This window comes from Penicillium concentricum, assembly GCF_028827145.1.
Source record: "Penicillium concentricum strain IBT 3081 chromosome Unknown utg000002l_segment0_segment0, whole genome shotgun sequence".
NCBI lineage: Eukaryota > Fungi > Ascomycota > Eurotiomycetes > Eurotiales > Aspergillaceae > Penicillium > Penicillium concentricum.
The window spans coordinates 25,271-46,847 of NW_026622755.1; the positions used below are offsets into that span (position 1 = coordinate 25,271).

A 21,577-nucleotide genomic window follows, 5' to 3' on the forward strand; every position below is an offset into this window, starting at 1 on the left:
GGAGTGTTACCAAGCAGTTCAGTACGAAACATTGGAAGATGGCGTTTACCAATATCACACTTCTCTTAGAGGCAGTCGCCGACACACAGGGTAGCGGGAATATCATCTGCTATCCACCCCAAAACACCACCCAGCCCAAGTCATACTCCTATGGCCAGCTTCTGGAGACCGCCCAGCAGGCATCATGGGCACTGCGATGCAGACAAGAAGAATTCCGTCGAGGCCGGGTGGTCCTCATCCACTTGGACACCCACTGGGAAAGCATCGTCTGGTTCTGGGCCGTTACGCTGGCTGGTTGTATCCCAGCCATGTCCACCTCGCTGTCTAACAACCTGACAGCGCGCATATCGCATTTGGAGCACCTAAATACTACCCTGAAGCATCCCAGCTGTCTGACCACGGCTGCTAAGCTGTCCGAATTTGGAGGACAAGATGGTATCACGCCCATTGCCGTGGAGTCGCTGGAGATGGACAACGCCCCGGCCGCAGAGCTGCGCAACGTATATCGCGATGCCCAGCCCGCGGACATCGCCATCCTGATGCTAACCTCTGGCAGCACCAGCCATGCCAAAGCAGTTATCCTTACCCATGGTCAGATCTTCACGGCACTGGCCAGCAAATATAAGGTGGTGCCACTACCGGATGAGACCTCGTTCTTGAATTGGGTCCGATGCGACCACGTTGCGGCCATCTTGGAAATCCACTTGCAAGCCCTTTTTGCACACAAAGACCAGGTACATGTGCAAGCGCCAGATGTCTTGTCGCATCCAACCGCCTTTTTGGATATTGTTCACCGGCATCGCGTCTCCCGCACTTTTGCGCCCAACTTCTTCCTCGCTCGCATACGCGCCGCCCTCGAAGGCCACGGAGACCGCTGCATCGCATACGACTGGGATCTCACATGTCTGCGGTATATCGCCTCGGGTGGTGAGGCAAATGTAACCAAGACCGGTGCTGCAGTGGCAAAACTCCTTGCTCAGTACGGTGCCCCCGAGACCGTGATTGCTACAGGCTTTGGTATGACCGAGACATGCGGCGGTGCTATCTACAACTTAGACTTCCCTCGCTACGATCTTGAACGAGGCCTGGAGTTTGCATCCACGGGGAAGTGCATGCCGGGTCTAAGCATGAGAATCACCACCGTCGCAGACCATACCATCGCGCCGGTTGGGGGCGTGGGCAACCTCGAATTGACGGGGCCGATCATCTTCGAGGGATACTTCAACAATCCAGCTGCGAACGAGCAGTCGTTCACTAGCGACGGGTGGTTCCGGACAGGTGACCTGGCTTCCATTGACGACCAAGGCAATCTCCACATGATGGGCAGGGCTAAAGAAGCCATGATCGTGAACGGCGTCAAGTACAGCCCGCAGGAGATTGAGACTGCGCTAGATGAGCCAGGCAAAATCCCTGGTCTAATCCCAAGCTTCACCTGTTGCTTCTCCTCATTCCCTGCGGGTGGTGAAACGGAAGTCATTTGCGTGGTGTACTTGCCAAGCTATGCCCCCGACGACACTGTGGCGCGAGCTACAGCGGCCGATGCTATCTCCAAAATTGCTATGATGTCCACGGGCTCCCGACCACAGGTGTTGCCTCTCGATAAGTCGCAGCTGCAAAAGTCCGCTCTCGGCAAATTGTCACGAACCAAGATCAAAATGGCGTTCGAGAAGGGCGACTACAATACCTATCAAGAGGTTAACTCTCACGCAATCAAACAACACCGGGCGACAGCCCGTGTTCATCCTGCGAACGAGCTGGAGCAACGCTTGCTCGATCTTTTTATCAAATCCCTTGAGCTGCCCGAGGAGGAGTTTGACGTACAGTCCTCTCTCTTCGACATGGGCGTCACATCGGTGGAGCTCATCAAGTTAAAGAAGTGCATTGAAGAGCACCTGAGTTTGTCCCAGGAAATCCCTATAATCACCTTGATGGTGAATCCCACTGTGCGCGACCTTGCCAGCGCCCTAGAGGACCAGCAGGGTCATCATAAACCAAACGAGTATAATCCTGTGGTGACGCTACAGGCACAGGGAGACAAGACACCGCTGTGGCTTGTCCACCCAGGAGTGGGTGAGGTTCTTGTCTTCCTCAACCTGGCGAAATTCCTGGTGGATCGCAAGGTCTACGCCTTACGGGCGCGGGGTTTCAACGAAGGCGAACAGCCCTTTAAGACAATTGAGGAAGTTGTCAGCACATACCACACCGCGATCAAGCGAAAGCAGCCGCATGGACCGTATGCTCTGGCCGGATATTCATACGGCACGATGCTGGCCTTCGAGGTGGGCAAAGTGCTGGAGAGCCAAGGGGATGAGGTGCGCTTTCTGGGCTCCTTCAACCTGCCGCCCCATATAAAGGCCCGCATGCGACAGCTGGACTATAAGGAGTGCCTGCTTCATCTCTCTTACTTTTTAGATCTCATGACTGAGGATCGGGCGCGGGAGCTGGCATTGGAATTGCAAGGTGCAACTCGGGAAGCAGCCCTCGCCAAGGTCATGACGGAAGCCAATCAAGATCGTCTCGCCGAATTGGCCCTGTCACCTGATGCTCTGACGAAATGGGCGACCCTAGCCTTTGCTCTACAAAGCATGGCTGTGGACTATGATCCCACTAGCTCCATTGCTTGTATAGATGTCTTCTATTGCAATCCTCTGGCTGTGGCGGCTTCATCGAAGGCCCAATGGCTGAGTGAGCATTTGAGTCAGTGGAAGAATTTCTCGCGGTCATCGCCAAACTTCCACGACGTCGGGGGTGCCCATTACACTATGCTAGGGCCAGAACATGTCTTTGGTTTCCAAAAGACATTGCGCGGTGCCCTTGATGCACGGGGGATTTAGTATTTGTTGGATGATACCATCTCCCATTGCGTGCTAGACCTCAGGATATAAATACCGTGCCTTTCCATAGAGTGATGAATTAGCTTTTCTTCCTTCTTCCTCTCTTGTAACCAGTGGCTGTAATAAGATCTATTCAAATATGCAACATCGCGGGTAAGGAGAAAGCTTTCATGATGGCAAATTAGGATGGAGGAATATTTTCTTTCCAACGAGTAGTTGCGATGTTTGAAATAGCTCTATGGAGGCGTCAGGCTTGGTCTAGATCTAATGTGTACCCAAAGAGATCCAGCATAGAGATAGGACCAGTCAATTTCTGTCCAAATGCTCGACCGTAGCCCGTCACGGCAGATACATTATCATTATTGAGGACTAAATCTCCAGCTTCGATCACTGCCATGGTGTAATCTCTCATCTCTGAAAGCCTATTAGCGACGACCAGTCCACTTGTATCTCCACCAACGATCACGACATCATAAGCTGAACCATCCTGGTTCTTAGCATCCACTACAACTAGCCACATAATTGCACACCGAATGGTTGAGAGGAACATAATTGAAATAGCTGAAAAAAGGAAAACGGCATAGACCCCAGATGCATCATATACCATCTATACAACACACCGAGCTAGAACCTAGTACACTTGGTTTAGAGTCACTGCCAAGCCAATTGTGCCGGGAATTGAAAATAATATGGTTATTCGCTCCCGTAAAGGAGCAACTAGGAATATGGCCGAAACTGCCAAACAGCCCTAGTTGGTATACAATCACACAGTATATCTGGCCAATAGAGCATCGACAATGCCTTCTGCATCACCGCTCTCTGATGCCTCATCATACTCGCCGTCATCTGTTTCGTTTTCGGCCTGTTGACTTTTCTCTTCCATCTCGTCCATCGCTTCTCCCTTCTCTTCATTTCCATCATCCGCCTTCTTTCGATCGAGGATCGTCTCAGATTCCCTCTCAGAGTCAAAAAGCCTGACTCGTGCAGGAGACCGCTTGCGGATGAGAAACATTCTATCTTTCTTTCGGTAAGTGGGTGGGGCCTGTACTGGTATTTCATCCTGTAATCGTCGGGTATGAGCAAAAGGCTCGTCTTGGAAATCATGGGCGATCCATTTCTTGATGATGCTGTAGTTGGTATCCTTTGAGCGGGAAGTCAGTGTTGAAATGGAAAAGTGGAAGCACACAAATGGCTCTATCCTTACCTCATCCCAATCCCATGGCAATCCGAACGCTTCGAGTGTTTTCGGAAGAACATAATCTCGATGAACCTTGTTTCCAGTTGTGTTAGCGGTTGAAATCCTAGGCAGAGCTTCTTTTCCCATACCCTGATCCACGTTATCCGTGCCTCTTCCTTCTTTTCAGGCCGTGGAGTCGGTCGAGGCACCCCGCTCATGATCACAGTAAGTGTCCTGGCCTTGATATGTTCAATGCCCTGAATTAGAGTACTGTACTCGCTGAACCGGATCCACTCAAGCCTCTCTTCCTGCAGATTAAGCCAGTCGCTATCATCACTTGCCGCATCTAGCGCTTGAAATTCATTGCTATTCAGAGCAGCCATCTGATCCAGCAGGGTCGTGTCTAAGGCTGCCGTCCACCGTTGGAGCTGAGATTCGACCATCGAACTTGAGAGTTTGATGATGCGGGTATCATAGGTGATGTGGATTTGATGGTTTGAAATGGACGCTCTCGGAGAGATGAGCTTGACGCTGAAGAGGTGTGATTGCCAGGGTGATGGTTGTCTGGAAATTGATATCCTAGCGGAAATTACGGCTTAGAATATCACTATATCATCCCGTCGGACGTGGTCTTGCCTTTGGTTGGAATCACTTTTTCGGCTGGAACCAGATCCACTGTCACTTGCTTTGAGTCAGGGTCTTGTATCAAAGAGTCTCTAGGAGCATACACACCTAGATGATTCATCGTGGATATTTTTATTTGGGCTGGGGTGTGTCCCCCTGCTCCAAGGGCGTTAATTTCGTTGAGGAAATCCATAACCGACAAGATCGACTTACTTTCGGTCACCCACTGGTCTCTCACTTTGTCCAGAATCCCCGTCCGGGTCTTGGTTCGGGGACGATAGTTGGGAGAACATGGGTCGCTCCGTTTCCAATGATCCAACACTGGAAGCGTCTGAAGTTTCCTGGGCTTTCTGCGCTGCAACAATAGATCGAACTAGCAACTCCTGATCCTCTCTGGAGTAGGTCACAATTGCTGTACGCTGAATATTTTCACCATATCTGTCAACATTAGCAGTAGATCTCAAACTATAGGAGAAAGTACGAGTGACTCACTCCCCCATCCTTCTCGAATAAACCAACATAGCAACCTGCAGCATCAACATCAAAGCCCCCTTGACATTTCCAAGTTCGTTCCGCATCGTATCAATCTCCGGGAGTAGAAACGGCCATTTGAACCTTTCCGCGCGACTGAGCTTGACTTTGCCCAATATCCGGGGTTTCGCATGGAGCTGTTTGCTGGCTGTGCGTAAAGACGCGTCTAGGGACTCGAATACCTCTTTGCACTTTTTCGCTAGATGCATCACCGTTTCCAGCCCGGCTGCCTTGAAGATACTCTGTTTTGATCTCGTATGAACCGATTTCGCCTTGATATTTTTGGCCATTGTCTTTGTCGTCTGATGTTAAATGTTTGGTTTCTACATTTTCCTTTGCCAGTTCGCCCAGTTGCTGTAGAATACTGGCATTCAGCGACACTTCTTCAGCGACCATGTTTATCTGCTCTGGCGCTGTCTTGACCTGTCCTGCAAAAGTCATAAGCTTCACGGAGCATTGTACTCCAGCTGTTGCAATTGCGAGGATGGCAGAAGCTGCCCCAATGGCTTCCATTATTCAGAGATCACTTCACGCTTGACAGTAAATCAAATTTCACATTCACCTCAGGCTGAGAAGGAGAAGCGGGGCAATGCTGACTTTGGATTTACAGAGAAAATGTCTGAATAAAATGTCTGAATAAATGTTTCTCAGTGATAGAAAGAATATGTAGTATTTAATATCAAGTGGGAAGAAGAGAAGGGAGATATATATCGGAACTTGAGAAGGTCCCGACCTGAATGGCCTAAGGCCAGTCCCAGGTTCAAGCTTACACTATTTATATAGTCGATATTCAAAGAAATAAGAGAATAATCAGAGAACCAGATTGAATTTATATTATCTCAAGAAATATTCAAACTTCAACTCAGTATATCCATGACTTGGAAATATTTCTTGACCAACCCCTTCTTGGCCTAATTGAACAAACAGATATTTTAACACATACAATCACAATAATATATCCAGCTTCAAGCTCGTTGGCCCCTTTTCGAAACAGTGAACCTGTCGAAGCGTAATAAAGTTGATATATGCATCACATTCGAGCCAAAATCCCAATCCTGCATCGAGACCCCAACCATATGAATATTTTAACATGGATAGTTGGATAAACAACACACGAGTTGAATAGCTTAATCACTTGAGAGAGATCTGCGTGGTTGGGGGCCAGTTCCATCCATTTCGGTGAGAAACACTGGTGTCAAGGAACCAGGTCAACTGAACCTGGCTGGCCTTTCTATGATAATTGTCCAGAAACGAGTGGCCAATGTTAACCAATTCTTTGCTTCCGTCTCACCCAAACCTCTTGGTCCGTACTCCCAGGTTCCGATGAGTCACGTAGCTGCACCTCCCACACCTTGAGTTGGTAGTTACCACGATCGGCACGTCCAGAGAATATATCAAAGGACCAACCATGTTTAGGACAGGTGAGACCCGTGCTGAGCACGACGCCAAAGTCTTCAATATCAAAGAGGGTGCCCCGCGAAAGCGGGAATGACGAATGGGGACATTGCTAGAAAGGATGAGCTCAATCCGATGAGAAGAAGTCTCTTGACTCACATGATCAATGGCATGATATTTGCCCTTGTATTTGAACACCAGGACTTGATCCTTCAGTTCGCCTGGTAAGTCAATGTCCTCGACTTGCTCCATAGCCCCATTTGTTTTAGGAATATTGAAAGCCTTGCATCTTGGCACAATGCGGGCGTCATCATCGATGCTCGGGAAATCTGACGCAAGGCCAACAGGATGCCAGGCTGCACTTGCTCGTGAAAAGGGATTCATTGCGAGAGCGAGAGGTTGGTCTCGGTTGGGTGTCGGGAGAAATCTCCTTCCGCCCCACCATATTCGGTGGGTCTATCACGATATTCTATATTCATACGAGTATACGAGTATACGAGACAATTAAGATATAAAAAGTGTTTTTATGACTTTCAACTTCATGTAGGAACATGAGGAATGAAGGTTGAATTTTATCAATTGCTCTTTATTGGAGCTGGTTTTACATATCCCATTTTCCACCCGGAACATCTTTGGGTGGAATAATCATCTTGGCCCATAAAACATTGTATGCCCATATCTTGCTTCACCGAAATCATTTGACGCACATGAAACCGCAACCTTCGCGAGCACGCTCACAGGCCTTCTTCAGAGCTTGTTCCTCAACGTCGGTCCATTTGTATGTCAGCTCATTCCATGGCTTGCCAGACTTGAACTCCTCGCGGTACTTCTTGTGAACTGACTGTAAACGGCCCACTTCACGTGGATCACCTGTGCCAGAATAAACCATGAAAAGGGTACAAGGGGGGAGAGAGTCGTAAATGCGCGAGATGTTAGAGACCGTCCGAGTGACAGTGTCAGTCAAGACTTCAAGCTGCGGAAGATCGGTGGAATCCCCATTGCCGGTGCTTGTGGTCGGGGTGGTTTCTTCAGGAGGAGGGAAAAGGGTTGTGGATTCGTTGGCGTTGTTGGGGTCGGGGAGACGGCTGCACCAACCACGAAGATATTCAAGATCACGAATGCGAGCCCAGGCAAAGTCAACACCACCAGCCGGGATAGAGGGATTGGACTCGTCGCCGTTGATTACCGCTGAGACACCGCTGACGACTGCATCGTCATCCCGGCATCCAATCGAGACGGTTGCCTGGGCACCGAACCCACGTTCCGGGTTGCCCCAGTCAACCACGGCCCCTGTTCGTTCTTCGCCAGGGCGAGGGACATGACTTGGTCGAGTAGAGCGCGACAGCCGACGGAAGATGCTCTCGTTGGAAACCTCACTCGTGCCCCATCGCTCGCCTTTCTCGCACTTCAATTTGACAAGTTCAAGAACAGCACGGGCATCCTCAATGGAGTCATGCCCGGCCATTCCATTTTGGATCTGCTTGTTTTGGTATTTCTGGGTGAGCCATTTCAGGCTGCATTTGAGTGGCGGACCGCGCGGGTGCGGGTAGATGATGCTGGTATCGACAATGAAAGGGTGGACAAGTTTGAGTGCTGTAAGGTCGGAATTAAGGGAGTGTCCCACGAGGATCGCACGCGGCGTGAGAAGAGTCAAGAGTCGTTGCTGAATATCATCAAGGGTCGTGGTGACAGGTTCCAGCATCTCTGGGGTGATCCCAGAGTAACGTGTCAGATAGTTGATTACCGGCCGTGCTGGTTTCACCAGTTCATCCAGGACGACTTCGCCATCCCAGCCAACCATGCTGATGCGCGTGAGTTCGGACTGACCCCCCTGGGTAATACACATCTCACAGTCGAGCGCAAAAACATCCCGACCAACAGTGACGCTGCCACTTTCAATTTCAGCATCAGGTGGTTGAGCAGACTCCAGGGTTGGAACTCGAGTATCCACCCATCCATCTTCCGCCGATTGCCCGCTCCGTTGACGAGCCTCCACCTGGGAGGATTTTTCTTCATCGGAGGTGAAGAAAACAGGATGTAGAATAAAGTCATTTTCCAGGAGATCCTCGCGTGAAGTGACGAAAGTTGTGATTGGTGTTCGTTTCGGAACGAAGCCTTTCTCAACTTTTGCGGGCCGTGCGCCCTTATGGGAGTCATCACTTTTGGCCTTCGGGGGTGAGGACATGAGAATGGCCTGCAGTGGCGAATGGACCTTGTTGTATTTGTTGTCCCCTGGTGCCTTGACGGGCCAGATGTGAGGAAACATGTCAGCCAGCGGCTGAAGTGGTTCAGGGAGGTTTTCGCGTGTGAGGGATCGAGGATTGAAGCGATGCGAGCGATCTGGCAATGGGAGGCCCTGTTTCCATCGTTCGTAATCGGCAGTGTGTTCGTCTTTGGGTTCCTCCTCGGTGGCTCCCGGCGGATTCGACTTGGGTTCCTTTGTCTCTTGCTCTCCGGTGGCTGACTTTTGCTGCACGGGGATTGTCCCATCAAACATGCCCATTTCCAGGCCAGGTACCATCAGTACAACCACCTTGCGCACATGGCCAGAATGCTTCATGGAGATCCATTGGGGCGCGATGCCATCACCGAAGCAATAGAGCAGCAATCCCTGGAGATCGGCGATTCGGATAGGTGCCTGTAATTTTCCATTGGCGTATGTGAGATCTGGGTACTTGACTTTCTCGCCATCCACTCTTTTGCGCTTCTTTGACGCATGGCTGCCATTCGAACCTTCGCTGCTCGGGTTATCGCTCTGCAGACGGGACAAGGTATCGGCCACGCCGAATCCTTGAGGCGTGGGTTGACCGACTGGGTCGTCCGAGCTAAGCTTTCTCTTCCTATCTCTTCCCATGTTGGCTTCAATGTTCGGATTTGCAGGTTCCTGGCTGAACTCGCATGGAAATTCATGATGATAGGCGATAAGGTCACGTGCTCTATGAGATCGCGATCACGTGGTACCTGGGAAATAACTTTGCCGGCAAATATCTTTTCCGGCTGACATACGGCACGCAAGAGACGCCAGAGACGCCAAACGATCTGATAACCGGCAAATCTGGGATCGCCGTGCAGGGGGGCTTGTTTTTATGGTATCCATCACGCCATTCCTCTGACACATCTTCTTCGCTTCTCAATTTTGGCCTCACCTTGACACTTGTTTGACCTTATCTCTGAGTAATACCTCTCATCGCCGATTCCGGCTTTGCCATCAGTTCGAGTCGTTGCATCCTCCTTTCACACACACTCCACCATGTCGACACTCACCGAAATCACATCTGAGGCCGACTTCTCGTCGCATCTCTCTTCCCTATCACCTTCTGCACTGGTTGTCCTATACTTCCACACCCCATGGGCTGCCCCATGTGCCCAGATGGGCGCAGTGCTTTCAGCCCTCGCTTCGCAGTACCCCGCCACTGCCCCGCCCACCATCTCGTTTGTCAGCATCAACGCCGAGGAGCTACCTGATATCTCAGAGGAGTATGACGTTTCTGCCGTGCCCTTCGTCGTGTGCCTGCGTAGCGGCCAGATTTTGGAATCAATCAGTGGAAGTGATGCCGTGAAGGTTCGTGACGCTGTCGAGCGCCACGCTGGCCGCGGCAATGTCGCCGGTGCCGTCGCTCCGATGGACGGTGTGAAGGCTAATATCCCCCCGCCGCTGTCTGCCGTTCCTCGTGAGGATGGTCCCCTCACTGCTACTCAGGCTCCTGTTACCGCTTCTGATCCGCCTTCCGCTGATGCGGCGAACGCAACCGCCGTCGCGTCTGCTCCCGCCCTGACACCCGAACAATCCCGAGAGGCACTCTTTGCCCGCCTCGAACAACTGGTCAAGGCAGCTTCTGTTATGCTGTTCATGAAAGGAACCCCAAGCAGCCCACAGTGCGGATTCAGTCGGCAGCTGGTTGGCATTCTACGCGAGCGTAGTGTTAAGTACGGATTCTTCAACATCTTGGCCGATGAGGATGTGCGCCAGGGTCTGAAGGAGTACGCTGAGTGGCCCACTTTCCCTCAATTGTGGGTGAATGGAGAATTGGTCGGTGGCTTGGATATTGTACGTGTTCTCCCCTGCTTTGGCTATCTGATTCGATTATTAACTCAATGGTACAGGTTCGCGAGGAAATCAACAACGACCCCGATTTCCTCACTGATCACTCAGTCAGCAAGCCCAACGCTGCTTGAGTGGTTGGTTACTCGTTGCACGATACCCATGACCCCCCTGTCTCTGGGGATAGATGCTAAAAGTCTAACTTAATGATAAACGTTTTTGTCTTGATTCGGCTTATATGCATGTCTGATCATATGGATCGTATCCTTTGCATTGTTGCGGGAGACGCCCTCGCTATACATTGAGATAAGCAGCATCGAATCAAACCAATCCATTGCCACAGATCATTCCTGTTGACCATGACGGATACAACACATCCTCTTGAGAAGCTTGCACTGGCAGTTCAATCTACCTTGTAGCCCAATGACTGTGTTGAGTGATTGCACCAAAGCTGCGCTCAGGTTTCAGAATACGAATACAATATATTTATAACGTATGGTTCCTTATATGTACAACACTCCAGATATATTCACATTCGTATATACAATCAACTGCTAGAGTGAAGGAAATTGTGCTGGCATTGGAGCACAATTCAGATATTGGTTAATCGATCTTCGTCCTCTGAACTGGCTTGTCCTTATGTTGTACCTTCTGTGTTGTTCTCGTGAATCTGATCAATCTCTGGTTCTCCCGCAATCTTTCTCTGTTCCTCTTCAGCCACTCTCTTGGCCTCTTGCTTCTTCTTCTGATGCTTCGCTTCTTTCCTGGTGAGTGTCTGTGTTTTTGGCTACCAAGTCTTTCTTGGCCTTTTTTGTCCAAACATGTGGATGCTTATGTTTACAGACGGCGAACCTGGATAGCAGAGCATCCGTATCCACATACGCGCCTGCTAACCAGCGAGATCCTGTGCTGGCATTGAATTGGCGGCGGGCATGTACAATTCGTCTGTTATCAAAGATGACACAATCACCCGGATTGAGCTTCAGCTCAAAGGTGTGTTTCGGATTATCAATAATTGAAGTGAAGGTCGCAAGGGCGTCTCGTAGCTTGTTCACGGACCCAGCATCATGGTCTTTCCCATCGCGTGGTGGGAGGGGAGACTGAAAGGGGGGCGAGTAATTGACATGGCGCAGGTCGTCTGTATTGGAGTCATGCTCAAAGAGAGGTCGTTCATTGTAATAGATATGTTCCTCGTGCCTATACTCGTATCCCAACCGCTGCTCGCGAAGCACTTTATAATCTTCTGGGTATCTCTCACTCATGAGTTTCGCAGTCGAAAATGTGTCTGCGAACATCGACTCGCCCCCCGAACATGAGTTCTCCAGACAGTGGAGGAGCTGGTATCCCGGTGGCTCATTCATATACATCAAATCCATGTGGAATCCAAGGAACTGGTTTGTATATGCGACATTTGTCGCCTGCGGAACAGTGCGGACATCAAATGTTGATCCGTAGAATGTGTTCCGTAGTGGTCCCATTCGTGTTGCAATGGCTTCAACCATCGATCGTGAGTCTGGAATATCCTTCACAAAAATAAGGCCCAGTCGCTGCAACTGGTGCATCGCTGTGGCAAATTTGGAATCATCGGCGATATAATCCGAGTAAGATACCCAATGTTGACTTTTGTCCATTTGGGCCCGTCCCCACATGACCGGCTTGCTGTTCTGGTTCGAGTGCTGACGATGAGTGTTGAAAATGGGTTTTTTCAGAAAGGCACGGTCCCAGGTTGATTCATGCGCCGTCTGAGACTCCCCAATGTCCTTGGCCCACCTGATTGAAAGCTTCTTCCCATCCCAATTGACCCAGCTTGGACAAATGTCCTTGGGAATGTCACTTGTGCGGAACGAGCGCTGCTTCGAGTGTTGATCCTTGCACACTCCACACTGGCATGAATCGCGCAGGTAAGTATATGGCAGTTTGATCGTTGTGCCTTTGTCCATATGCAAGTACAATTCCTCTTTTCCAGCCCAGACTGATCCTTTATTGCCCATTTTCTGAAGGACGCCATCCGCGCGATTGCTTCTTCCGCCCACTTGAGGGGTGGAGTTTTGCACATCGTCCTTGGAGTTCGTGGATTCTTGTGGTATTGGTAGTGGACTTTCGATTTTCGGGGCAACGGGATCCAATTTGTCATGAGAGTCTGGCTGTACAGAGTTGTTGAACCTACTAGAGGCAGCTATCAAGTTACGGCGCGGGGTAGAGCATGACAAGGCTCGTGGCACTTGCCAGAGGGTAACTGAAGTTCGGAGACGATGCATGAAGGGCCTGTGAACAATTCAAGAAGAGATCATCAGTGAAAGGGAGAGATGGGGGGAAATCTACCTTGAGCACCCGGGACAAATGGAGTGGAACTATAATTACCTCGGCTTCCTGTGGACTGATCGTTGAATGCCTTAGGCAAGTAAATTTCCCCTTAGGCAATAGTTTAATACCTCAGGCTGTAAGTAACACCTCAGGCAGACATGTTATTCTTCCGTCGATGACATCGGGGCTCGGAACTTACGTAAATGGCCAATTGACGTTGTTTTGTTTTTCACATTCCAAGGACTCAACGAAATCAACATGGATCTTCATGCTTCAATTCTCTTATAACCCATCGATACAGACATCTCCAGTCTGTAAGAGAAAGCACTCTCAACTCATGTCGGCCGGGGGCGAACACCTCAAAGATGAAGGCACCAAGCGGCAGGTGGTATTGGCCGGCGGAATTGCAGGTCTGATATCACGGTTCTGTATTGCGCCGCTGGACGTCGTAAAGATCAGGTTGCAGTTGCAAATCCATTCGTTGTCAGACCCCGCCTCCCATCAGAGTGTCGATGGGCCTGTTTATAAGGGGACATTGTCCACCATGCGGACGATTATGAAGCAAGAGGGAATCACAGTACGTTGAAAAGACCACCTTGCCTGTCAATGCCAATTTCAATAACCTAACGCAAGTTTCTCCCCACAGGGCCTCTGGAAGGGCAATATTCCCGCCGAAATGATGTATGTCTGCTACGGCGCCATGCAATTCACCGCGTATCGGGGAACAACCCAAGCCCTCGCCCAACTCGGCCCCTACCGACTCCCCCAACCGGTCGAATCCTTCCTCTCGGGTGCAGTAGCAGGCGGATGTGCCACGGGGATAACATACCCACTTGACCTTCTCCGCACTCGATTCGCCGCACAAGGCCCGGACCGTGTGTATGGCTCGCTGCGTGCCTCAATTGTGGAGATCGCTCGTCATGAGGGCATACCGGGATTCTACCGGGGATGTTCTGCTGCTGTGGCGCAGATTGTGCCATACATGGGACTTTTTTTCACCACATACGAGGCGGTTAGACCGGTCATGACCTGGGATGCTCTGCCGTTCGGTACAGGGGATGCCGCAGCTGGTGTTGTGGCCAGTGTACTGGCTAAGACGGGTGTATTCCCGCTTGACCTAGTGCGGAAGCGCTTGCAGGTACAGGGCCCAACAAGGACCCGCTACATTCATCGCAATATCCCGGAGTACAAGGGCGTTCTCCAAAGTATTGCCATGATTTTCCGCACCCAGGGCGTGCGTGGTTTATACCGCGGCTTGACGGTCAGTTTGCTCAAGGCAGCACCGGCAAGTGCGGTGACAATGTGGACCTATGAGCACGCATTAAAAGTCCTTCGGGAGCTCAATGTCGGAGCTGACGGTTGAAGGGGATCTTCAACTTGTATCACCAGTAATAATCTTGCATGGAGCATTTGACGGCGTTATCACTTACGGGTTGAAGGGTTCGTTATAGAATAAAGGCGAAAAGTCAAATATTACTCATAGATTTGATTTGATTTTTCAATTTGATTTGTTTTTGGTTTTGATAACCTTTCCATCCTTCGATTGGCCCGACACATATCCCTAGAATAGCATGAACGGAGGAAAGGCAATACAGAAAAGCAGTGTGGCAGATGCTCGGGCAGATCAAATCATGTCAATGATTGCTCGAGCAACAAGGCAAGTCCAGAGTCAGTGGTAGCAGTCAAAAGTCAGTACTCAACACCTTCTGGAGTGCTCTCCTCGGCCACCTCTTCGTAATCTTTCTCAAGTGCCGCGAGATCCTCACGGGCTTCGGAGAATTCGCCTTCCTCCATCCCTTCACCAACATACCAGTGGACGAATGCACGCTTGGAGTACATAAGGTCGAAATTGTGATCGAGACGACTCCAGGCCTCGGCAATGGCGGTGGTGTTGGACAACATACTGACCGAACGGTCGACAGGCGCAAGTTCATCGTTGGGACGACGCATAGGCTTCTGGTAGTTGATTCCCAACTTGAATCCGGTAGGACACCACTCAACTAAACTGAAGGTACCCCTAGTCCTGAGGGCGTGCACAGCCATAGTGCAGTCATGGGGTACAACGTCACCCTTGTAAAGCAAAGCCACAGCCATGTACTTGCCCTTTCGTGGATCGCAGTTCACCATCTGATTGTTGGGTTCGAAGCCTACGACTCAGTTAGAAGAAATCACACCCATTGGAACAGTATTCACGCACATTGGAAAGTGAGATCCTGAATCTTGAAACTCTCGTGCGAGCTGCGCTGGCTACTGATCACCGGGGCATACGAAATCAAGGGATAGTGGATACGCGGGTATGGGACAAGGTTGGTCTGGAACTCGGCCAAGTCGACATTGAGTGCACCATCAAACCGCAAGCTGGATGTGATGGAGCTCACTACCTGGGCAACAAGACGGTTCAGATGCTCATATCCAGGACGAGGGACATCCAGGTTGCGCCGGCAGATATCATACACGGCGTCGTTGTCAACTATGAAGGTGCAGTCGGAGTTCTCAATGGTGCTGTGGGTTGACAGGACGGCGTTGTAGGGCTCTACCACGGCAATCGAGGTACGTGGAGAAGGGTAGATTGAGAATTCCAGCTTAGATTTGCGCCCATACATGCTGGTCAGATGGTCCAACAACAACGAACCAAAACCAGATCCTGTACCACCACCAAAAGAGTGGAAAATCAAGAAGCCCTGGAGCGACTGGCAGTTCTCTATAGAGATATTAGCTGGGACCCATCAGGGTTGAGGCTCAAGTTATCAGGTTCGTACCAGCCACATAACGAATGCCCTCGATCACCTCTGCAGAAATCTCCCTTCCGACAGTGTAATGGCCTCGAGCATCTGCCGTATATTAGCTCCTCGTGGTTTGATCCACAAATTGAATGGTTCATACAGTTGTTTGCAGCATCTTCCTTCCCACTAATCAGCTGCTGGGGACGGAAAAGATCACGGTAAGTGCCGGTGCGAATCTCATCGATGGGCTAGCACAATGTTTCAGCTGGTGAGGCTTTCTGCAACTTTATGGTCCATCACATACCGATGGGTCAAGATCGACGAAGATGGAACGGGGAACATATTTGCCGTCGGAAGTTTCAGTAAAGAAAGTCTCGTAAGATCCGCTTTTGGCGGCCTCATCGGTACTATCGGAGTCGACATATCCATCAGGCTTCAGACCGTGTTCAAGTAGATACCTGCGTTGCATCTTGATCAGCGGATATATCGGGGATAGTAGACAATGAAGAGACGTGCAGTTCCCAGGCAGCGTTACCAAGCTGTGTGCCAGCCTGGCCAATATGTAAATGACAAATCTGGTAGATTCAAATCAACATCAGTGTCTGTTCTCTTGGTTTCGTTTTGGATGTTGAATGGATGAGAGCCAAAGGTGTGGGGAGGGAAGTGTATAGACAGCTCGACCCTGTCAACGCAATAGCCCGCAGAATAGCAGGGCATACATACCTCGCCTCGCATGGTGGATTGTACTGAAAACTAGTATTAGGATAAAAATGAGAATGAGGATGGGGAGAAGTTGGAGAGAGAAGTGAAGTGTTTTTTGGGGCACAAAAGCAGGCTGATCTCTTTGACGTGGAAGCAACGCAGGACTTACAATGACTATTCTGGAACCCAACTTGTCTCAATACATGCAGAATTCTAGTATCTATTATGGACTTCTAACATTCTCCAAATCGTTGCATTGGTCTCAATATTTCATACATGATTCGACGCCGTAATCAAAGGTTTCTACATTATATAATAGGCCGCATGAAAGGCTCATCGTTCAGATTGCCTAGCAAGCTAGAAGTCTCGAAATTCGAATCCAATGGCAAAGTCTGAGATCCCATTCCACAATCTGACCTTGCTTAATCAAGGCGACATGGTCAAATCGCTCGATATACCGCAAGCGACACACAACGGAGACGGTCTGAAAATGCAAACTCACGCTCAATTATGGCTTGCGCCAGGGCTTCTGTTGCCTGGTCCACACTAGAATATGGTGTGAGTCAACCATATCAACCGTAGAGTCGGATATAGCTGCATAACTGGTTGCTCCAATGCCATGATTGAGCTTTTCATCAACCCATGTGCCAGGGCAAGAAGCTGGCGCCCGGCCAGTGACGAATCTGATATTTCAATCGGCTGATTGAGCCCTCCCAGCTGTTGGCAACCTTTTCCACAGTCCCACCGTTCCAAGCGCGGCTTGAGACATGCATCTGAAACGTGGTCGGTGGCGGAACCGCGGTCTAGGTGGATTCACCAGGGTCCCAGATATGAGGAACAGTTCGTTTGAAGTGAGATTCATGCGAGATTGGACGTCAGTGCATTGAAAAGCCGCTAAATCCATGCTTGAATGGAGCCACTTTGTAGATCAATCATTTGTAGCAACAGGATAAGTGATGTCTCACCACGGAGTGACGCCGCTCATAGAAGGCGAACTCCTTAGTCCCGTACTGGAATGGATGTTGATCATCAGCAGACTACGAAGCTGATAATGCGCGTGTTGAATCACCGAGCGTGAAAGGGTCTTCATATGGGCCGCTTTAGAGTCGGGGATTTATGTAACTGGTATAAAATCAAAGACATCATTCGGTATCGGGGGTTAGGCATGGTGTCCTCTCCTGGTGTCCAGTCATCCCATACTTTGTTAATCCGGGCTCGTCGCTTCTGGACTGTGGGACTTTGTCAGTGCGAAGTTAACTGCGCAATCGCATTTGTGTCTTGTCTCGGCAAACTCTCGGGAGCTGGGAATCTCGAACCCCGATTTAGGCCTTCCCAATCCCAGTATGTCCACACAGTGCACATGTACAAGTAAGTCGTAGGGATGAGCTGGATCTAATTGATCTGACAACCTGAGATGGATTGTGATGGGTTGGATGGGGATGGGATAGGAATATAGGAATCATCTGTCTTTAGCACCAATAAGGAGGAATACCCCAAAGATACCTCAAAAGGATATTCGACAAGTCTACTTAAAAGACTCTGAGACATGTGTGGCAAAGTCCAAGGTGGCAGTTCAGATAGATGTCAATTAAACAGAAAAGAAACATTTTTTATTGGTCAAGTCACTAAGCCTCGACCTAAATGCTATATATGATAAATAGGCCAAATAATAAACAAGAGCTTGGAGGCCTATATGGGGATATATGTATGGTAGAAAGACAAGTGATCTGTCGAGACACAGTGCGTCATGTATGAAAAATAAAAGAAAAAGAAATTGACAGAGTATGTTCAGTGAAGATGATATCTGATATCAAGAGGAATTGAAAATGACATCTCAAATCAATTGGGGTGCTCCTTGAGTTCATGGACTGCAGCCGGGGGAGGCGGAGTAGGCTCCGCAGAGCGGCCCTGCTCCATCAAGTCGTCCCGATCGCGACTCACACTGCTGCGGTGTTGGAAGAACCGGTTGCGACTGAGCGATGATTGACCACTACGGAAGCTATGGGCATCGTTCGACCGGCGATGGGTGTCGTTATTGGAAGGAACGCTCATGTTGGAGGGACGACGATACCGGGAAGAAGATGTGCGGCTGCTCCGGCGCTCCTCTTCGTCCTCGTTCTCTTCCTGAATGCGGCGCTCAGCAGCCTCGCGGTTGGCGGAACGGACGACATCCTCGACGACCACACCCCGATCCTCAAACACATCTCCCATAATATCGTTGGAGGCCATGTTGGACATGCCCAAGGAGAAGTCGACGTGCTTGCGCTGGGAGACAGACGGGCCGCGGGCACGGGCGTTGGCAGTGTGCATACCCTTGCGGAGAATCGATGGGTGACGGGCAGCGCTGCTGCTGCTGGTTCCGGTATTCTCTGGCAGATGGTGGGACTCTCCTGAGATCGGGAACTCCTCGGCATCGGCGTCGATTTGGGGAACCCGTTCGGTAGAGCGTGTGCCGCCATTGTTGACGTGGAAGGGGATGTCGAACTTGGCACCCTGGAGGTTCATGCGTGGGCCCTCGATGCCAATCTCCTGGAGAGCGACCATGAGCATACAGATGAACTTGTTGCGGCGCTGGAGACGTAGACCCTCGTTCTGCCAGTTGGATTTGTAAAAGAAGACGATGTTGAGCGTAAGCGAGAAGTTCTCCGTGACCGCACGCATTTCAGTAAGAATGTTGTTCTGGAAGTCGCGTTTCTCGCTACGCACAAACTCCAAGAGACGCTGTCGCAGGGAGTCGAGTTGGTCGATGGTGGTACCGTACTTGATAATGATTGGGACTGCCTCGGCAAGTGCGCCTGAACGGCGTTGATTGAGGATGAAGAGACCATTGAGGTAGCTGTTTGGTGCCTGCACCACATGGCCTTGCATCTTCTTGAATTCGGTGTAAAGAAGAGTGATTTCCTTCACAAAGTAATCATCACCAAGACCGGAATCACCAGAATTACCGTAGATGGTCACACGGTCACCAACATCGAATGGGTGCTTGACAAAGACGAAGATAAGCGACTGGAGGAACTCCTGGGCCGTAGCAGAGAACAACCAAGACAGGGCCAGAATAGCAGAGCCCGCGGAGGTGAGCACACCGGCGGCCGAGGTCGAGATGAGCGTCAAGAAGACAATCAGCACGATCACAAACACGAAGAACATGAACACATTATCCAATTTCGAGACGACCGAGTCCAAATCCTTCAGGGATGCAGTGATGGACTTGCGCTCACGGCCAATGTCAACGCAAACGGCCTCCAGCTCCTCCATGGAAATATCACCATTCATGTCGCGATCGAACATGGCAAAGGCAGCTTCGGCTTCCTCGCCGTCTTCAAATGCCGCTTTCAGGTCACCACCGAAAACCGTCTCGAAGCCATCCCTCACAAAGGTGCGATACAGACGCCGTGCCAAGACCTGACAGCCTCCGGTAGTTCGCAGAAGCGCCAGAATGACCTGATAGGCATCAGTGCTGCGAGTAGCCGTGCGACCAGTGACATCGGCCACTACTGCGCCTGCGACATCACCCACGCGGTTTCCAACTTTGTTCAGGGCACCCTTGGCCTTGCGCTGGGCCACGCCGGCGTAGTGCAACGGGGTCTTGACACCGGCAGGAGTGGGTTCCTCGGTCTTCTCCTCAAAGGCATCATCTTTCTCATCGAGAGTGGACCGAGACCAGTCGTACAGCTTGGTCAAACTGCCGATCTGGAATTTGTTGATTTCGATGCGGTCGGCATAGGTACGCATATGGAAGCTGATGGCGATCAACTGGATAAGGATCTTTTCGATGAAATTCAGGATCGTCCACACGAAGATGACAATGATGATTTTGTTGAGTGTATTTTCCCAACTCTTAGTCCCCTTACCACCACCCACATGATGATTTTTCATTGTAGGCAAAAAGGAAATCTCCACGCCGAGCCACCAGAAAAAGAGGGCCGCGTGAAGCTCGAGCTGTTTGGCCATGTCGCGCCATTTCTTCGCGTTATTGGTGAAAACACTTGCAAAAAGACCAACAATTGGAGGCATACACTTGCCGACAAGCTATAAAAAATGACAAAAACTAATCAGTCAAGTTTCTTTGAAGGGAAATAATTTATTGGACTCACCCGTCCTGCCCAAAGAGTCAACCAGACAATTTCCAACCAAATAGAAAACCACATCAATTCTACACCACCCACACTGGCATTGGGATACTTGAGAGCGCCGACCAGCAACGGGACCAAGAGGATGAGGACAAGGGGGGAAATGTAAGTCAAATAGCGCACCAGGAAACTCGACTGGTGCAGCTTCTTCACAAAGACGGCGATCTGGGTGTTTGGTTTCTCGGGGGGTTTATAAATTGCAGCCTTTTCGTGCAGAGGGTTTGTGGCTTCATCGAACTCATCTACGGCATCGGAACGACGCGAACGGGAGCGATTCATAGAATTGCGATCGTGTTCATCGTCCTGTCCGCTGGTCGAATGCGACGTCATACGCTCAGCTTGTAGAAGCATCAAGTCATCGTCCAAACGAGTGGCCTGTTCCCGACGGGCGGAGGGTGTGCGCATAGGCGGATGCTCATCTTCATCATGAACATAATTTGTGTCAACCTTCAAGTGATTGCGATCTGTGTCGGGCTCAGTGACACAGGTTCCATCGGAAGTGGGAGAATTATCCGAGTCCTTGCGCTTGTCCTTTTGTTCATAGGTTTTTCGATCCTCCACGGGGGACGACATGGCACCGGGCCAATTATGATAGGAATTCGGTCAAGGCGGGGAGGATTTGACTGGAATGTGGCGGAGGTTTTTTTTATATTATAGGTGTTTTCAACAAGAAAAGATATTAGAACAAATAGTAGAGACAGAGGAGAGAGAGAGAGAGAGAGAGAGAGAGAGAGAATAGAAAGAGAAATGGTCCAGTGGAGGTAGACGCAGAGTCTGGACCTTTGATTAGTTAGATTTTTTATGAAGATCTATATTTTTAATTATTTTAGTTATGTTTAGATTTCATTTTCATATTAATTTAGATTGTCTTGGAGATTAGGAAATAGGGGTATACATGGCATATAACATACTCTTTACACACTCTCTACGGAATATGTTGTACACCAACTATTTCAACTATTCCAAGTATTTTCTTGCATACGCAATGCCAATTATCTTTCAGACCGGTCCAACGTTTTGTCGATCCACCTGGTGGCGAATGTATCTTTAGACTCTTTAGACTCTTTAGACTCTTTAGACTCTTTAGACTCTTTAGACTCTTTAGACTTTGTCAG

At 50.0% G+C, this 21,577-nt stretch overlaps 10 protein-coding genes across 10 annotated transcripts; 3 read left to right on the forward strand and 7 right to left on the reverse strand.

Moving 5' to 3' along the window:
* Nucleotides 1–38: 38 nt before the first annotated feature.
* On the forward strand, nt 39–3,238 carry N7517_003554 (non-ribosomal peptide synthetase; the record flags this gene model as incomplete). Its single annotated transcript, XM_056721284.1, has 2 exons — nt 39–2,787; nt 3,216–3,238. The coding sequence occupies 2 exons, from the start codon at nt 39–41 to the stop codon at nt 3,236–3,238; spliced, it is 2,772 nt and encodes a 923-aa protein (XP_056577534.1).
* Nucleotides 3,239–3,597: 359 nt separating this feature from the next.
* N7517_003555 (Glucose-methanol-choline oxidoreductase N-terminal) lies at nt 3,598–4,454 on the reverse strand (the record flags this gene model as incomplete). The annotated part of the gene is made up of 3 exons (XM_056721285.1): nt 3,598–3,975; nt 4,039–4,104; nt 4,161–4,454. 3 exons carry the CDS (start codon nt 4,452–4,454, stop codon nt 3,598–3,600), a joined length of 738 nt encoding a protein of 245 aa, XP_056577535.1.
* A 763-nt stretch (nt 4,455–5,217) lies between these two features.
* Nucleotides 5,218–5,679, reverse strand: N7517_003556 (Glucose-methanol-choline oxidoreductase N-terminal; the record flags this gene model as incomplete). Its single annotated transcript, XM_056721286.1, has 1 exon — nt 5,218–5,679. One exon carries the CDS (start codon nt 5,677–5,679, stop codon nt 5,218–5,220), a length of 462 nt encoding a protein of 153 aa, XP_056577536.1.
* Nucleotides 5,680–6,430: 751 nt separating this feature from the next.
* Nucleotides 6,431–6,945, reverse strand: N7517_003557 (Rieske (2Fe-2S) protein; the record flags this gene model as incomplete). The annotated part of the gene is made up of 2 exons (XM_056721287.1): nt 6,431–6,673; nt 6,721–6,945. The coding sequence occupies 2 exons, from the start codon at nt 6,943–6,945 to the stop codon at nt 6,431–6,433; spliced, it is 468 nt and encodes a 155-aa protein (XP_056577537.1).
* Nucleotides 6,946–7,255: 310 nt separating this feature from the next.
* Nucleotides 7,256–9,415, reverse strand: N7517_003558 (RNA exonuclease; the record flags this gene model as incomplete). The annotated part of the gene is made up of 1 exon (XM_056721288.1): nt 7,256–9,415. One exon carries the CDS (start codon nt 9,413–9,415, stop codon nt 7,256–7,258), a length of 2,160 nt encoding a protein of 719 aa, XP_056577538.1.
* A 396-nt stretch (nt 9,416–9,811) lies between these two features.
* Nucleotides 9,812–10,737, forward strand: N7517_003559 (PICOT family protein; the record flags this gene model as incomplete). Its single annotated transcript, XM_056721289.1, has 2 exons — nt 9,812–10,609; nt 10,666–10,737. 2 exons carry the CDS (start codon nt 9,812–9,814, stop codon nt 10,735–10,737), a joined length of 870 nt encoding a protein of 289 aa, XP_056577539.1.
* Nucleotides 10,738–11,316: 579 nt separating this feature from the next.
* On the reverse strand, nt 11,317–12,861 carry N7517_003560 (putative Gamma-butyrobetaine hydroxylase subfamily; the record flags this gene model as incomplete). The annotated part of the gene is made up of 1 exon (XM_056721290.1): nt 11,317–12,861. One exon carries the CDS (start codon nt 12,859–12,861, stop codon nt 11,317–11,319), a length of 1,545 nt encoding a protein of 514 aa, XP_056577540.1.
* A 383-nt stretch (nt 12,862–13,244) lies between these two features.
* On the forward strand, nt 13,245–14,270 carry N7517_003561 (thiamine transporter TPC1; the record flags this gene model as incomplete). The annotated part of the gene is made up of 2 exons (XM_056721291.1): nt 13,245–13,484; nt 13,554–14,270. The coding sequence occupies 2 exons, from the start codon at nt 13,245–13,247 to the stop codon at nt 14,268–14,270; spliced, it is 957 nt and encodes a 318-aa protein (XP_056577541.1).
* A 326-nt stretch (nt 14,271–14,596) lies between these two features.
* On the reverse strand, nt 14,597–16,365 carry N7517_003562 (tubulin alpha chain; the record flags this gene model as incomplete). Its single annotated transcript, XM_056721292.1, has 7 exons — nt 14,597–15,054; nt 15,105–15,608; nt 15,667–15,738; nt 15,791–15,878; nt 15,935–16,063; nt 16,089–16,205; nt 16,354–16,365. 7 exons carry the CDS (start codon nt 16,363–16,365, stop codon nt 14,597–14,599), a joined length of 1,380 nt encoding a protein of 459 aa, XP_056577542.1.
* A 1,806-nt stretch (nt 16,366–18,171) lies between these two features.
* N7517_003563 (Mechanosensitive ion channel family) lies at nt 18,172–21,035 on the reverse strand (the record flags this gene model as incomplete). The annotated part of the gene is made up of 2 exons (XM_056721293.1): nt 18,172–20,361; nt 20,427–21,035. 2 exons carry the CDS (start codon nt 21,033–21,035, stop codon nt 18,172–18,174), a joined length of 2,799 nt encoding a protein of 932 aa, XP_056577543.1.
* Between the last annotated feature and the right edge of the window lie 542 nt (nt 21,036–21,577).